The sequence below is a fragment of the Atractosteus spatula genome, chromosome 2 (genome assembly GCF_055471065.1).
Source record: "Atractosteus spatula isolate fAtrSpa1 chromosome 2, fAtrSpa1.hap1, whole genome shotgun sequence".
Taxonomy (NCBI): domain Eukaryota; kingdom Metazoa; phylum Chordata; class Actinopteri; order Semionotiformes; family Lepisosteidae; genus Atractosteus; species Atractosteus spatula.
In genome coordinates, this window is record NC_142707.1 from 49,760,577 (window position 1) to 49,775,994 (window position 15,418).

Here is a 15,418-nt window from a genome sequence, read left to right on the forward strand (position 1 = left end):
AGCTTTATAGGCTCAGTTGTATAACATGCTGAGCTGTAGCTAGTAAACAGGTGGTGGTGACTTCAAGGTGCTGCAGGATGGGATGGTGGTAAACAGAAACAGCATCCTCTACAGATCTGTTGGTCCTGTACCCAAATTGGTAAGGGTCTAGCTTAACACTGGACAGATGGTTACAAACCAGTCACTCAAAATCTTTCATAATATCTGAGGTCAGGCCCAGAGACCTGTAATCATCCACGCAGCTGACACTGGCTTTCTTAGGCACAGGAATAATCAATGCAGACTGAAAACAGGCAGCAACTTTACACTGCTTTTCTAATGACCATTTCCATAAGCTTACACGAATAGAATTTAGACATATAGGTGAAAAATTACTAGGTTTGTTTTGTTACCTGTTTACCTGTTTGATGGCAGAGCATGATATTGGTCATTTTTGAGTCAGTGGGCATGACTCCTGTCCTTAGAGAGTGTTGGAAGAGGTTTCGTATCAGTCTGCGTGGAACGTCTCTAGTTTCCGTAAGTACAGCTAGGAAAGTCTGCTGCTGAGCACAGCTGAGTTGTATCATGCTTTCTTGTGTCTTTACTAGATTCGCTTTAGGAATATTGAAGAGTCACAGGAGTCGGACAGCAGCTGACAGCATTACTGTGTCTTGTGTTGTGGGAATGAGTGACTGTGAGATCTGTTTCCATGTGTTGCTGACAGGTTGAAGCCAGAGGGATCGGTGCCACAGGGTCCCAGCGCTCTGTCTATGAAGAGTGACAACTCCATGAATCACCCCCTCACCTTCAGGCAAGGAGCCTTCAGCCTTGATCCCAGGTCAGATTACTGTTTCCTGTCTTGGGTTTAACGTTAGCGCAGTTTAAAACTGATTGTGTGCCAGAGGCCTCCTGTTGTGCACTTGTTCATACATCCTACATTTTTCACTTCTTGGCAGTGAGGGAAGAATTGCTTAGTGTGTGAGTCTCTGGACTCTTAACTGGTGTGTTGCTTGCTCAAGTTCCCTCATACAGTACCTTAAGTGAGGTAGTTAACCCCATTGCTGCAGTCCACCCAGCTGTATGAATGGGGGCCAGTATCTCTGCTGTACTTCCTGTGATGGATCGGCATCACGTCTGGATGCTCTGTAGCCCTGGACCTGGAGAAGTGTTATTAGGCAGGTTCTGTAGGTAAACCTTAAAGTCACCAATTGAAAAAGACAAGAAGCACATGAACCATGATTGTTTAAATAATGGATTTGTTAAGGGATTTAAAGATGATTTGGATCTGCAATCATGATGCTGTTTTCCCTTCCAGGAGAAGATTACGTACCGTAGGTTTACAGCGGATGTTTGTTCTTTATTCTCCAGCTCAGCTGGTAATAGAGGAACAACGAGGCCCAGACATAGACAGGATAAACCAATAATTACTACAATACTTAATGTAACCTTACACAACACGCAAGAGTTATACCATGACCAGATATTTACAGGTCAGTGATTCCCAGAGCCCTATGTCGGTACAGATGTCTTAAATCATCAAATGACAATGATGTAACAGTAAAGTTCATTAACCTGAGTACATTATTTGTAGCCCTGCCTGTTTATTTATGTCAATGTTCCTTTAACAGCTGTTTAAATAAGGAAGACAGTGTCCATTGTTCCAGACCTTTACAGTAAGGTAATCAGGCTGAGAACTGCAAAGGAACTAGCTTCCCTTACACTCAGCTATGATGGGAGGCTAACAACAAACATCAGGTATAAAAGTGGTATCTCATTTGGACCCCTGTGGTACTCCACTAATTCCAGTACATCAATCCAGTGTTAGCATTTAGCCCTAACCTGTACTACAGATGCAGCTGTCTTGAATGTGCGAAGTGTCAGGTGGTATACCGCAGGAGGTACCTTAAGTGAGGTAGTTAACCCCATTGCTGCAGTCCAGCCAGCTGTGGACGACGGTACGACGAACAGCACCGCTGTTACCGCTACTCTGTAAAACCGCCAGGGGGCCCAGTGAATTGTTCCGCAGCTGCGTGAGGTTGTCAGATGACTCACTACTAAATGTTTATTAAGCCATTCGTGCTTTGCTGCACTAGTCATACTGTAAAGGAGAGACAATTTCATTTGATACAGTGATTTTGCTCAGCTCCAAATAAGATACTGTATGTTACTTAACAGAATTCTCATTTTTTAATTACATACAGTATACAGAAGTATTAATAATTGTTTAGAAGTAGTAATTTGAAAACTTAATTTTATGTTAGATTGTGATAATTAAAAATATACAGTGTGGCTTTAAAACATATCGTATTAAAAAGCAAATAAACATGTAAAAACAAAACGGGCCAAATTAAAATACGTTTTGAGTATTGTTTGAATGACTTTGATGGTCGCGTACTGTAAGTTAGATTGTAGCAGATAGAATTGTAGACTATATAATGGGTTTTTCTTTAATCAAAGAAAAGTTTAATCCACTACCCACACAAGATGTATAATTGTATCCTATTCTGAGTTTGTGGTATTCTGCAGGTATTTTGCATGAATACCTTTTGAACAGTAAGTGTTGCCGTATGAGCGTCATTGGTGGTTCAGTGGTAGAATTCTTGCCTTCCATGCGAGAGGCAAGGGGCTTGATTCCTGGCCAATGAACAAACTGTACTTGAACAAATTGCCCCTTGGGGATAACAAAGTCTCTCTTTCAATATTAAATTAATATTATTAAAAAGTAGTAGTACCTAAATTAATAAATGGAACCACCATTTGAATCAGAATTGTAATTAGTTTGAATAATTGTACACAGTTTACCAGAATTTAATGTACTTTAGCACAATATCTTCTTCGTAGTGTTTTGTAATAAATAGAACATACATTTTATGTTGTTGAACAGCAGGTCTTACAAGCTTTTTTGCAAGGATGATGCTCTGTAGTGTAGAGCCAGCAAACGTGTGAATCTTGCTAGAATTCAAAGATAAAATACTTTATTGCCATGTCAACAAAGTTAATTTGAGTGTGCCATAGTGCAGCCTAAATAAAAACACAACAGAAATGGCAACTTTTACACTTAACACATACACAGTACAGATTATTCAGTTAGTTTTAGACTCCAAGTTTAAAAATAAAAACATGAATAATCAAAAGGAGTTTATTCACTCCCATGTGATGCTTGCATCAACCAAGATCTACCTGTTGAGGTGCCTGATGGTCTCTAGATACAGTAGGTGCTGTTTTGTCACTGAGCAGTACTGTGGGTTGGAAGGGATGAGTGGACACCTCCTTAGCATTCTGTTTGATAAGTCTTTCATAAATAGAGGTAACAGGGGGATGATGGCATCTGATGACCGTGGATGCTGTGCATACGACTATTTCCAGCTGATTCCTGTCTTGGGCAGTTGTATTGATGTACCAAACTGATATTGAGAAGGTGAACCCGCTGTCAGTCTCTGTTCTATAGAAGTGTGTTGTTGCTTCCTGATTGACTCCAAACTCTCTCAGCTGTCGTAGAGCACAAAGCCTGCTCTAATGGCCCGCTCCTGAAGTTTATCAAACAGCTTTATAGGCTCAGTTGTATAACATGCTGAGCTGTAGCTAGTAAACAGGTGGTGGTGACTTCAAGGTGCTGCAGGATGGGATGGTGGTAAACAGAAACAGCATCCTCTACAGATCTGTTGGTCCTGTACCCAAATTGGTAAGGGTCTAGCTTAACACTGGACAGATGGTTACAAACCAGTCACTCAAAATCTTTCATAATATCTGAGGTCAGGCCCAGAGACCTGTAATCATCCACGCAGCTGACACTGGCTTTCTTAGGCACAGGAATAATCAATGCAGACTGAAAACAGGCAGCAACTTTACACTGCTTTTCTAATGACCATTTCCATAAGCTTACACGAATAGAATTTAGACATATAGGTGAAAAATTACTAGGTTTGTTTTGTTACCTGTTTACCTGTTTGATGGCAGAGCATGATATTGGTCATTTTTGAGTCAGTGGGCATGACTCCTGTCCTTAGAGAGTGTTGGAAGAGGTTTCGTATCAGTCTGCGTGGAACGTCTCTAGTTTCCGTAAGTACAGCTAGGAAAGTCTGCTGCTGAGCACAGCTGAGTTGTATCATGCTTTCTTGTGTCTTTACTAGATTCGCTTTAGGAATATTGAAGAGTCACAGGAGTCGGACAGCAGCTGACAGCATTACTGTGTCTTGTGTTGTGGGAATGAGTGACTGTGAGATCTGTTTCCATGTGTTGCTGACAGGTTGAAGCCAGAGGGATCGGTGCCACAGGGTCCCAGCGCTCTGTCTATGAAGAGTGACAACTCCATGAATCACCCCCTCACCTTCAGGCAAGGAGCCTTCAGCCTTGATCCCAGGTCAGATTACTGTTTCCTGTCTTGGGTTTAACGTTAGCGCAGTTTAAAACTGATTGTGTGCCAGAGGCCTCCTGTTGTGCACTTGTTCATACATCCTACATTTTTCACTTCTTGGCAGTGAGGGAAGAATTGCTTAGTGTGTGAGTCTCTGGACTCTTAACTGGTGTGTTGCTTGCTCAAGTTCCCTCATACAGTACCTTAAGTGAGGTAGTTAACCCCATTGCTGCAGTCCACCCAGCTGTATGAATGGGGGCCAGTATCTCTGCTGTACTTCCTGTGATGGATCGGCATCACGTCTGGATGCTCTGTAGCCCTGGACCTGGAGAAGTGTTATTAGGCAGGTTCTGTAGGTAAACCTTAAAGTCACCAATTGAAAAAGACAAGAAGCACATGAACCATGATTGTTTAAATAATGGATTTGTTAAGGGATTTAAAGATGATTTGGATCTGCAATCATGATGCTGTTTTCCCTTCCAGGAGAAGATTACGTACCGTAGGTTTACAGCGGATGTTTGTTCTTTATTCTCCAGCTCAGCTGGTAATAGAGGAACAACGAGGCCCAGACATAGACAGGATAAACCAATAATTACTACAATACTTAATGTAACCTTACACAACACGCAAGAGTTATACCATGACCAGATATTTACAGGTCAGTGATTCCCAGAGCCCTATGTCGGTACAGATGTCTTAAATCATCAAATGACAATGATGTAACAGTAAAGTTCATTAACCTGAGTACATTATTTGTAGCCCTGCCTGTTTATTTATGTCAATGTTCCTTTAACAGCTGTTTAAATAAGGAAGACAGTGTCCATTGTTCCAGACCTTTACAGTAAGGTAATCAGGCTGAGAACTGCAAAGGAACTAGCTTCCCTTACACTCAGCTATGATGGGAGGCTAACAACAAACATCAGGTATAAAAGTGGTATCTCATTTGGACCCCTGTGGTACTCCACTAATTCCAGTACATCAATCCAGTGTTAGCATTTAGCCCTAACCTGTACTACAGATGCAGCTGTCTTGAATGTGCGAAGTGTCAGGTGGTATACCGCAGGAGGTACCTTAAGTGAGGTAGTTAACCCCATTGCGGCAGTCCAGCCAGCTGTGGACGACGGTACGACGAACAGCACCGCTGTTACCGCTACTCTGTAAAACCGCCAGGGGGCCCAGTGAATTGTTCCGCAGCTGCGTGAGGTTGTCAGATGACTCACTACTAAATGTTTATTAAGCCATTCGTGCTTTGCTGCACTAGTCATACTGTAAAGGAGAGACAATTTCATTTGATACAGTGATTTTGCTCAGCTCCAAATAAGATACTGTATGTTACTTAACAGAATTCTCATTTTTTAATTACATACAGTATACAGAAGTATTAATAATTGTTTAGAAGTAGTAATTTGAAAACTTAATTTTATGTTAGATTGTGATAATTAAAAATATACAGTGTGGCTTTAAAACATATCGTATTAAAAAGCAAATAAACATGTAAAAACAAAACAGGGGCCAAATTAAAATACGTTTTGAGTATTGTTTGAATGACTTTGATGGTCGCGTACTGTAAGTTACATTGTAGCAGATAGAATTGTAGACTATATAATGGGTTTTTCTTTAATCAAAGAAAAGTTTAATCCACTACCCACACAAGATGTATAATTGTATCCTATTCTGAGTTTGTGGTATTCTGCAGGTATTTTGCATGAATACCTTTTGAACAGTAAGTGTTGCCGTATGAGCGTCATTGGTGGTTCAGTGGTAGAATTCTTGCCTTCCATGCGAGAGGCAAGGGGCTTGATTCCTGGCCAATGAACAAACTGTACTTGAACAAATTGCCCCTTGGGGATAACAAAGTCTCTCTTTCAATATTAAATTAATATTATTAAAAAGTAGTAGTACCTAAATTAATAAATGGAACCACCATTTGAATCAGAATTGTAATTAGTTTGAATAATTGTACACAGTTTACCAGAATTTAATGTACTTTAGCACAATATCTTCTTCGTAGTGTTTTGTAATAAATAGAACATACATTTTATGTTGTTGAACAGCAGGTCTTACAAGCTTTTTTGCAAGGATGATGCTCTGTAGTGTAGAGCCAGCAAATGTGTGAATCTTGCTAGAATTCAAAGATAAAATACTTTATTGCCATGTCAACAAAGTTAATTTGAGTGTGCCATAGTGCAGCCTAAATAAAAACACAACAGAAATGGCAACTTTTACACTTAACACATACACAGTACAGATTATTCAGTTAGTTTTAGACTCCAAGTTTAAAAATAAAAACATGAATAATCAAAAGGAGTTTATTCACTCCCATGTGATGCTTGCATCAACCAAGATCTACCTGTTGAGGTGCCTGATGGTCTCTAGATACAGTAGGTGCTGTTTTGTCACTGAGCAGTACTGTGGGTTGGAAGGGATGAGTGGACACCTCCTTAGCATTCTGTTTGATAAGTCTTTCATAAATAGAGGGTAACAGAGGGATGATGGCATCTGATGACCATGGATGCTGTGCATACGACTATTTCCAGCTGATTCCTGTCTTGGGCAGTTGTATTGATGTACCAAACTGATATTGAGAAGGTGAACCCGCTGTCAGTCTCTGTTCTATAGAAGTGTGTTGTTGCTTCCTGATTGACTCCAAACTCTCTCAGCTGTCGTAGAGCACAAAGCCTGCTCTAATGGCCCGCTCCTGAAGTTTATCAAACAGCTTTATAGGCTCAGTTGTATAACATGCTGAGCTGTAGCTAGTAAACAGGTGGTGGTGACTTCAAGGTGCTGCAGGATGGGATGGTGGTAAACAGAAACAGCATCCTCTACAGATCTGTTGGTCCTGTACCCAAATTGGTAAGGGTCTAGCTTAACACTGGACAGATGGTTACAAACCAGTCACTCAAAATCTTTCATAATATCTGAGGTCAGGCCCAGAGACCTGTAATCATCCACGCAGCTGACACTGGCTTTCTTAGGCACAGGAATAATCAATGCAGACTGAAAACAGGCAGCAACTTTACACTGCTTTTCTAATGACCATTTCCATAAGCTTACACGAATAGAATTTAGACATATAGGTGAAAAATTACTAGGTTTGTTTTGTTACCTGTTTACCTGTTTGATGGCAGAGCATGATATTGGTCATTTTTGAGTCAGTGGGCATGACTCCTGTCCTTAGAGAGTGTTGGAAGAGGTTTCGTATCAGTCTGCGTGGAACGTCTCTAGTTTCCGTAAGTACAGCTAGGAAAGTCTGCTGCTGAGCACAGCTGAGTTGTATCATGCTTTCTTGTGTCTTTACTAGATTCGCTTTAGGAATATTGAAGAGTCACAGGAGTCGGACAGCAGCTGACAGCATTACTGTGTCTTGTGTTGTGGGAATGAGTGACTGTGAGATCTGTTTCCATGTGTTGCTGACAGGTTGAAGCCAGAGGGATCGGTGCCACAGGGTCCCAGCGCTCTGTCTATGAAGAGTGACAACTCCATGAATCACCCCCTCACCTTCAGGCAAGGAGCCTTCAGCCTTGATCCCAGGTCAGATTACTGTTTCCTGTCTTGGGTTTAACGTTAGCGCAGTTTAAAACTGATTGTGTGCCAGAGGCCTCCTGTTGTGCACTTGTTCATACATCCTACATTTTTCACTTCTTGGCAGTGAGGGAAGAATTGCTTAGTGTGTGAGTCTCTGGACTCTTAACTGGTGTGTTGCTTGCTCAAGTTCCCTCATACAGTACCTTAAGTGAGGTAGTTAACCCCATTGCTGCAGTCCACCCAGCTGTATGAATGGGGGCCAGTATCTCTGCTGTACTTCCTGTGATGGATCGGCATCACGTCTGGATGCTCTGTAGCCCTGGACCTGGAGAAGTGTTATTAGGCAGGTTCTGTAGGTAAACCTTAAAGTCACCAATTGAAAAAGACAAGAAGCACATGAACCATGATTGTTTAAATAATGGATTTGTTAAGGGATTTAAAGATGATTTGGATCTGCAATCATGATGCTGTTTTCCCTTCCAGGAGAAGATTACGTACCGTAGGTTTACAGCGGATGTTTGTTCTTTATTCTCCAGCTCAGCTGGTAATAGAGGAACAACGAGGCCCAGACATAGACAGGATAAACCAATAATTACTACAATACTTAATGTAACCTTACACAACACGCAAGAGTTATACCATGACCAGATATTTACAGGTCAGTGATTCCCAGAGCCCTATGTCGGTACAGATGTCTTAAATCATCAAATGACAATGATGTAACAGTAAAGTTCATTAACCTGAGTACATTATTTGTAGCCCTGCCTGTTTATTTATGTCAATGTTCCTTTAACAGCTGTTTAAATAAGGAAGACAGTGTCCATTGTTCCAGACCTTTACAGTAAGGTAATCAGGCTGAGAACTGCAAAGGAACTAGCTTCCCTTACACTCAGCTATGATGGGAGGCTAACAACAAACATCAGGTATAAAAGTGGTATCTCATTTGGACCCCTGTGGTACTCCACTAATTCCAGTACATCAATCCAGTGTTAGCATTTAGCCCTAACCTGTACTACAGATGCAGCTGTCTTGAATGTGCGAAGTGTCAGGTGGTATACCGCAGGAGGTACCTTAAGTGAGGTAGTTAACCCCATTGCGGCAGTCCAGCCAGCTGTGGACGACGGTACGACGAACAGCACCGCTGTTACCGCTACTCTGTAAAACCGCCAGGGGGCCCAGTGAATTGTTCCGCAGCTGCGTGAGGTTGTCAGATGACTCACTACTAAATGTTTATTAAGCCATTCGTGCTTTGCTGCACTAGTCATACTGTAAAGGAGAGACAATTTCATTTGATACAGTGATTTTGCTCAGCTCCAAATAAGATACTGTATGTTACTTAACAGAATTCTCATTTTTTAATTACATACAGTATACAGAAGTATTAATAATTGTTTAGAAGTAGTAATTTGAAAACTTAATTTTATGTTAGATTGTGATAATTAAAAATATACAGTGTGGCTTTAAAACATATCGTATTAAAAAGCAAATAAACATGTAAAAACAAAACAGGGGCCAAATTAAAATACGTTTTAAGTATTGTTTGAATGACTTTGATGGTCGCGTACTGTAAGTTACATTGTAGCAGATAGAATTGTAGACTATATAATGGGTTTTTCTTTAATCAAAGAAAAGTTTAATCCACTACCCACACAAGATGTATAATTGTATCCTATTCTGAGTTTGTGGTATTCTGCAGGTATTTTGCATGAATACCTTTTGAACAGTAAGTGTTGCCGTATGAGCGTCATTGGTGGTTCAGTGGTAGAATTCTTGCCTTCCATGCGAGAGGCAAGGGGCTTGATTCCTGGCCAATGAACAAACTGTACTTGAACAAATTGCCCCTTGGGGATAACAAAGTCTCTCTTTCAATATTAAATTAATATTATTAAAAAGTAGTAGTACCTAAATTAATAAATGGAACCACCATTTGAATCAGAATTGTAATTAGTTTGAATAATTGTACACAGTTTACCAGAATTTAATGTACTTTAGCACAATATCTTCTTCGTAGTGTTTTGTAATAAATAGAACATACATTTTATGTTGTTGAACAGCAGGTCTTACAAGCTTTTTTGCAAGGATGATGCTCTGTAGTGTAGAGCCAGCAAACGTGTGAATCTTGCTAGAATTCAAAGATAAAATACTTTATTGCCATGTCAACAAAGTTAATTTGAGTGTGCCATAGTGCAGCCTAAATAAAAACACAACAGAAATGGCAACTTTTACACTTAACACATACACAGTACAGATTATTCAGTTAGTTTTAGACTCCAAGTTTAAAAATAAAAACATGAATAATCAAAAGGAGTTTATTCACTCCCATGTGATGCTTGCATCAACCAAGATCTACCTGTTGAGGTGCCTGATGGTCTCTAGATACAGTAGGTGCTGTTTTGTCACTGAGCAGTACTGTGGGTTGGAAGGGATGAGTGGACACCTCCTTAGCATTCTGTTTGATAAGTCTTTCATAAATAGAGGGTAACAGAGGGATGATGGCATCTGATGACCATGGATGCTGTGCATACGACTATTTCCAGCTGATTCCTGTCTTGGGCAGTTGTATTGATGTACCAAACTGATATTGAGAAGGTGAACCCGCTGTCAGTCTCTGTTCTATAGAAGTGTGTTGTTGCTTCCTGATTGACTCCAAACTCTCTCAGCTGTCGTAGAGCACAAAGCCTGCTCTAATGGCCCGCTCCTGAAGTTTATCAAACAGCTTTATAGGCTCAGTTGTATAACATGCTGAGCTGTAGCTAGTAAACAGGTGGTGGTGACTTCAAGGTGCTGCAGGATGGGATGGTGGTAAACAGAAACAGCATCCTCTACAGATCTGTTGGTCCTGTACCCAAATTGGTAAGGGTCTAGCTTAACACTGGACAGATGGTTACAAACCAGTCACTCAAAATCTTTCATAATATCTGAGGTCAGGCCCAGAGACCTGTAATCATCCACGCAGCTGACACTGGCTTTCTTAGGCACAGGAATAATCAATGCAGACTGAAAACAGGCAGCAACTTTACACTGCTTTTCTAATGACCATTTCCATAAGCTTACACGAATAGAATTTAGACATATAGGTGAAAAATTACTAGGTTTGTTTTGTTACCTGTTTACCTGTTTGATGGCAGAGCATGATATTGGTCATTTTTGAGTCAGTGGGCATGACTCCTGTCCTTAGAGAGTGTTGGAAGAGGTTTCGTATCAGTCTGCGTGGAACGTCTCTAGTTTCCGTAAGTACAGCTAGGAAAGTCTGCTGCTGAGCACAGCTGAGTTGTATCATGCTTTCTTGTGTCTTTACTAGATTCGCTTTAGGAATATTGAAGAGTCACAGGAGTCGGACAGCAGCTGACAGCATTACTGTGTCTTGTGTTGTGGGAATGAGTGACTGTGAGATCTGTTTCCATGTGTTGCTGACAGGTTGAAGCCAGAGGGATCGGTGCCACAGGGTCCCAGCGCTCTGTCTATGAAGAGTGACAACTCCATGAATCACCCCCTCACCTTCAGGCAAGGAGCCTTCAGCCTTGATCCCAGGTCAGATTACTGTTTCCTGTCTTGGGTTTAACGTTAGCGCAGTTTAAAACTGATTGTGTGCCAGAGGCCTCCTGTTGTGCACTTGTTCATACATCCTACATTTTTCACTTCTTGGCAGTGAGGGAAGAATTGCTTAGTGTGTGAGTCTCTGGACTCTTAACTGGTGTGTTGCTTGCTCAAGTTCCCTCATACAGTACCTTAAGTGAGGTAGTTAACCCCATTGCTGCAGTCCACCCAGCTGTATGAATGGGGGCCAGTATCTCTGCTGTACTTCCTGTGATGGATCGGCATCACGTCTGGATGCTCTGTAGCCCTGGACCTGGAGAAGTGTTATTAGGCAGGTTCTGTAGGTAAACCTTAAAGTCACCAATTGAAAAAGACAAGAAGCACATGAACCATGATTGTTTAAATAATGGATTTGTTAAGGGATTTAAAGATGATTTGGATCTGCAATCATGATGCTGTTTTCCCTTCCAGGAGAAGATTACGTACCGTAGGTTTACAGCGGATGTTTGTTCTTTATTCTCCAGCTCAGCTGGTAATAGAGGAACAACGAGGCCCAGACATAGACAGGATAAACCAATAATTACTACAATACTTAATGTAACCTTACACAACACGCAAGAGTTATACCATGACCAGATATTTACAGGTCAGTGATTCCCAGAGCCCTATGTCGGTACAGATGTCTTAAATCATCAAATGACAATGATGTAACAGTAAAGTTCATTAACCTGAGTACATTATTTGTAGCCCTGCCTGTTTATTTATGTCAATGTTCCTTTAACAGCTGTTTAAATAAGGAAGACAGTGTCCATTGTTCCAGACCTTTACAGTAAGGTAATCAGGCTGAGAACTGCAAAGGAACTAGCTTCCCTTACACTCAGCTATGATGGGAGGCTAACAACAAACATCAGGTATAAAAGTGGTATCTCATTTGGACCCCTGTGGTACTCCACTAATTCCAGTACATCAATCCAGTGTTAGCATTTAGCCCTAACCTGTACTACAGATGCAGCTGTCTTGAATGTGCGAAGTGTCAGGTGGTATACCGCAGGAGGTACCTTAAGTGAGGTAGTTAACCCCATTGCGGCAGTCCAGCCAGCTGTGGACGACGGTACGACGAACAGCACCGCTGTTACCGCTACTCTGTAAAACCGCCAGGGGGCCCAGTGAATTGTTCCGCAGCTGCGTGAGGTTGTCAGATGACTCACTACTAAATGTTTATTAAGCCATTCGTGCTTTGCTGCACTAGTCATACTGTAAAGGAGAGACAATTTCATTTGATACAGTGATTTTGCTCAGCTCCAAATAAGATACTGTATGTTACTTAACAGAATTCTCATTTTTTAATTACATACAGTATACAGAAGTATTAATAATTGTTTAGAAGTAGTAATTTGAAAACTTAATTTTATGTTAGATTGTGATAATTAAAAATATACAGTGTGGCTTTAAAACATATCGTATTAAAAAGCAAATAAACATGTAAAAACAAAACAGGGGCCAAATTAAAATACGTTTTGAGTATTGTTTGAATGACTTTGATGGTCGCGTACTGTAAGTTACATTGTAGCAGATAGAATTGTAGACTATATAATGGGTTTTTCTTTAATCAAAGAAAAGTTTAATCCACTACCCACACAAGATGTATAATTGTATCCTATTCTGAGTTTGTGGTATTCTGCAGGTATTTTGCATGAATACCTTTTGAACAGTAAGTGTTGCCGTATGAGCGTCATTGGTGGTTCAGTGGTAGAATTCTTGCCTTCCATGCGAGAGGCAAGGGGCTTGATTCCTGGCCAATGAACAAACTGTACTTGAACAAATTGCCCCTTGGGGATAACAAAGTCTCTCTTTCAATATTAAATTAATATTATTAAAAAGTAGTAGTACCTAAATTAATAAATGGAACCACCATTTGAATCAGAATTGTAATTAGTTTGAATAATTGTACACAGTTTACCAGAATTTAATGTACTTTAGCACAATATCTTCTTCGTAGTGTTTTGTAATAAATAGAACATACATTTTATGTTGTTGAACAGCAGGTCTTACAAGCTTTTTTGCAAGGATGATGCTCTGTAGTGTAGAGCCAGCAAATGTGTGAATCTTGCTAGAATTCAAAGATAAAATACTTTATTGCCATGTCAACAAAGTTAATTTGAGTGTGCCATAGTGCAGCCTAAATAAAAACACAACAGAAATGGCAACTTTTACACTTAACACATACACAGTACAGATTATTCAGTTAGTTTTAGACTCCAAGTTTAAAAATAAAAACATGAATAATCAAAAGGAGTTTATTCACTCCCATGTGATGCTTGCATCAACCAAGATCTACCTGTTGAGGTGCCTGATGGTCTCTAGATACAGTAGGTGCTGTTTTGTCACTGAGCAGTACTGTGGGTTGGAAGGGATGAGTGGACACCTCCTTAGCATTCTGTTTGATAAGTCTTTCATAAATAGAGGGTAACAGAGGGATGATGGCATCTGATGACCATGGATGCTGTGCATACGACTATTTCCAGCTGATTCCTGTCTTGGGCAGTTGTATTGATGTACCAAACTGATATTGAGAAGGTGAACCCGCTGTCAGTCTCTGTTCTATAGAAGTGTGTTGTTGCTTCCTGATTGACTCCAAACTCTCTCAGCTGTCGTAGAGCACAAAGCCTGCTCTAATGGCCCGCTCCTGAAGTTTATCAAACAGCTTTATAGGCTCAGTTGTATAACATGCTGAGCTGTAGCTAGTAAACAGGTGGTGGTGACTTCAAGGTGCTGCAGGATGGGATGGTGGTAAACAGAAACAGCATCCTCTACAGATCTGTTGGTCCTGTACCCAAATTGGTAAGGGTCTAGCTTAACACTGGACAGATGGTTACAAACCAGTCACTCAAAATCTTTCATAATATCTGAGGTCAGGCCCAGAGACCTGTAATCATCCACGCAGCTGACACTGGCTTTCTTAGGCACAGGAATAATCAATGCAGACTGAAAACAGGCAGCAACTTTACACTGCTTTTCTAATGACCATTTCCATAAGCTTACACGAATAGAATTTAGACATATAGGTGAAAAATTACTAGGTTTGTTTTGTTACCTGTTTACCTGTTTGATGGCAGAGCATGATATTGGTCATTTTTGAGTCAGTGGGCATGACTCCTGTCCTTAGAGAGTGTTGGAAGAGGTTTCGTATCAGTCTGCGTGGAACGTCTCTAGTTTCCGTAAGTACAGCTAGGAAAGTCTGCTGCTGAGCACAGCTGAGTTGTATCATGCTTTCTTGTGTCTTTACTAGATTCGCTTTAGGAATATTGAAGAGTCACAGGAGTCGGACAGCAGCTGACAGCATTACTGTGTCTTGTGTTGTGGGAATGAGTGACTGTGAGATCTGTTTCCATGTGTTGCTGACAGGTTGAAGCCAGAGGGATCGGTGCCACAGGGTCCCAGCGCTCTGTCTATGAAGAGTGACAACTCCATGAATCACCCCCTCACCTTCAGGCAAGGAGCCTTCAGCCTTGATCCCAGGTCAGATTACTGTTTCCTGTCTTGGGTTTAACGTTAGCGCAGTTTAAAACTGATTGTGTGCCAGAGGCCTCCTGTTGTGCACTTGTTCATACATCCTACATTTTTCACTTCTTGGCAGTGAGGGAAGAATTGCTTAGTGTGTGAGTCTCTGGACTCTTAACTGGTGTGTTGCTTGCTCAAGTTCCCTCATACAGTACCTTAAGTGAGGTAGTTAACCCCATTGCTGCAGTCCACCCAGCTGTATGAATGGGGGCCAGTATCTCTGCTGTACTTCCTGTGATGGATCGGCATCACGTCTGGATGCTCTGTAGCCCTGGACCTGGAGAAGTGTTATTAGGCAGGTTCTGTAGGTAAACCTTAAAGTCACCAATTGAAAAAGACAAGAAGCACATGAACCATGATTGTTTAAATAATGGATTTGTTAAGGGATTTAAAGATGATTTGGATCTGCAATCATGATGCTGTTTTCCCTTCCAGGAGAAGATTACATACCGTAGGTTTACA

General features: G+C 40.9%; 1 protein-coding gene across 4 annotated transcripts in view; it reads left to right on the plus strand.

The window, feature by feature from the left end:
- Window positions 1-15,418, plus strand: part of LOC148839822 (uncharacterized) — a 191,278-nt gene that overhangs the window by 48,240 nt on the left and 127,620 nt on the right. For all 4 annotated transcript variants that reach the window (XM_088909656.1, XM_088909659.1, XM_088909657.1 and 1 more), the window contains exons 13-17: window positions 704-817; window positions 4,226-4,339; window positions 7,751-7,864; window positions 11,276-11,389; window positions 14,801-14,914. In XM_088909656.1, coding sequence (XP_088765782.1) covers window positions 704-817; window positions 4,226-4,339; window positions 7,751-7,864; window positions 11,276-11,389; window positions 14,801-14,914 — 570 coding nt within the window. The remainder of the gene's footprint in view (window positions 1-703; window positions 818-4,225; window positions 4,340-7,750; window positions 7,865-11,275; window positions 11,390-14,800; window positions 14,915-15,418) is intronic.